We start from the raw sequence: 2433 nt of genomic DNA, 5'->3' as shown, positions 1-2433 counted from the left end.
TCCCATCTTTTATATACCAGCGTAACCATTTCTAGCAAGAAGTAGAACATTCGCCAAAGTACAATGATAGTTCTAGAAACAAGAGAGCGTGAGAATTGTCACGTGATCTCGATGACGCAACAATACTTATAGTTTTAGAAATAATAATATACGAATTTCAAACAGCTATCGTCCCGAATTCACTAAATTTCAAATATTAAGAAATAATTATTCCAAGCTTATTTATTAGAAATATCCTGTTTTGGATATGTAACAACCTTTTTTCTTACAAAAATATTATCATATTCTCTGTCATTTTTTCGAGGTCACGATTAGGTTTTCACGACCAACTGTCATTCCGATGGTGCCTGACAAAGGTCCAACTTGCTTCTCAACGCTCTCGAGCTCTACCAGTACCAGACAAGTATTGATTTCTAGAACCTGGAAATATAGTTTACTTAGCAACGGCTGTTACCATTCGAGTGAAAATCTACCTCACGGTGAATTTGGCTTGCTTAATTAAGCAAATGTATGCGTACCATGAGTGATAAAATATGGCGAATGATTGTGTTATAAGCTGTATTTTAATATTAATACATTAAATGTTGTCTAGAGGGCGCATGAAGTTAAGATCATAGTGCGTGAGATTAAGCTAATGATATTCTAAATTAACGTCACGAAAACTTAAAGGTTTGCAAAATATCCAGAACAAGTATTATAGAATAAATACGGATGAGCCAGTCAATTAGCTAGATAACATTACAGTGTTTTCTAGCTGGGAGACTGAATCATTCAGTGCGTTTTTGGATCTATTTTAGCTATCGGTATATTTAGTTACTTTGTACAGTCCCCACCCCCACACAAAGTGGCTCGTATTTGTTTTTTAACCTAGTGTAGTGCAGATAGTGTGGCTGTAGATATAGGCCTACACCAAGTTAAAAAATGATAAACTATGTAAATCAATGTTAAGGAGGAAATAAAACTAGTTTTTTTTTATTGTTAACGTGACTGGACATTATTTTCGATAGATAATATAAAAGAACCCGTTTTCAAAATAACGTTACAACAATGGGATATGAAGAGACTTGTCCCTCAGTGCTCCCCTTTAAAAATGCCTCACGTAAGGTATTTTTACAGTAAATAAATTCAAGTTTGTTTTTTTATCATCTGAACCTGTGTTTCATTTATGGGCTATCCTTCCATTTTGATCCTTCACAATATCTGCCACGTTTCGTTAAGTTAAAAGGGCTCAATTCTATATCTGGCTAAGTCTGAAAATACACAACAAAGAAATAGAGAGAGGAGTGGAATAGAACAACAAACAAATTTTCAACATCACCGTGACATCTACACAGTAACATTAATTTTCGTGGCCATACAGAAATGTACAACTGTTCTATTTAATCACAAAACAAGATGGTACTAATTATTTTCGTAATTGTTTCTTATATGTCAAGCTGTCATGGGAGCTTGGACACCTAGCTATGCGGGAAAACGAATTTAAAGATATCTACCTGGAACTGAGTAATCAATGTAAACGCTATTCGTGCGACCTCCTGGATCTCTGTAGGAGCACAGAGGAAGTTATCGCTGTCCTCAACAAACAATCTAACTCCGACGACGAAGATGATGATGATGAAGATAGAGAAAAATTAACTCTTGCTCGTCTAAAACTGGCATTAAAATATGAACAAAAACAGGTAAGTTAGTACAGGTCTAGTACCGGCAGATGGCCTAGAAATATGAACAAAAACAAGCAAATTAGTATATTAGCGTACGTCTAGTGTACCGGCAGAAGGCATGTAAAGTGGTATTGAAATATGAATAAAATGTGGGCAAGTTACTATATTAGTGTACATCTACTACACACAGGTGGCCAGTAAAGTAATATTGAAATATGAATAAAACGCGGGCAAGTTAGTATATTAGTTTACGTTTACTACAGGCAGGTGGCGTGTAAAGTTAGCATTTAAAATGAGGAAAACACGAGATAGTTAGGATATCGGTGTACGTCTACTATGGGTAGGTGTATTAGTATTAGGTCGTCAAGAAATTAATGTCGCTTTTTGGAACACTTTCATTACCCCCCCCCCCGCCCAAAAAAAAGACGTACGTCACCTATAATAGTTAAACGAACCGTCTAAATGTCACGTTAGTGTAGCCTATAAAATGTGTAAAGTTTAGTATACTCTAATCCCTTATAATGATGGCACACGACGAGACACACACACATTCGGCATATAATGCCGTTTGAATACAAGAAGGGAAACAACGCCTCTGTAGCAACAAATTATATCAAAGAAGTTTATGGAAATGTTTTGAACGTTGGTAAGTGTCAACGATGGTTCAGCAAATTTCGTTCAGGTGACTTTAGCCTTAAAAACTGTGATGGCAGGGACCGACATGTTAGAATTGATATTGATGCTCTGAAGACTCTTGTTGGGTCTAACCCAA

General features: G+C 36.0%; 1 protein-coding gene across 1 annotated transcript in view; it reads left to right on the top strand.

Annotated features, from left to right (window-relative positions):
• LOC106474922 (transient-receptor-potential-like protein) overlaps window positions 1-2433 on the top strand; it is a 17383-nt gene that overhangs the window by 7474 nt on the left and 7476 nt on the right. The window contains exon 2 of the mRNA XM_013935621.2: window positions 1437-1679. Within this exon, the coding sequence (XP_013791075.2) occupies window positions 1437-1679 (243 nt within the window). The remainder of the gene's footprint in view (window positions 1-1436; window positions 1680-2433) is intronic.

The sequence above is a fragment of the Limulus polyphemus genome, unplaced genomic scaffold (assembly GCF_000517525.1).
Source record: "Limulus polyphemus unplaced genomic scaffold, Limulus_polyphemus-2.1.2 Scaffold7857, whole genome shotgun sequence".
Taxonomy (NCBI): domain Eukaryota; kingdom Metazoa; phylum Arthropoda; class Merostomata; order Xiphosura; family Limulidae; genus Limulus; species Limulus polyphemus.
Note: the sequence above shows the minus strand (reverse complement) of the source record. Positions and strands in the feature narration are given on the sequence as shown.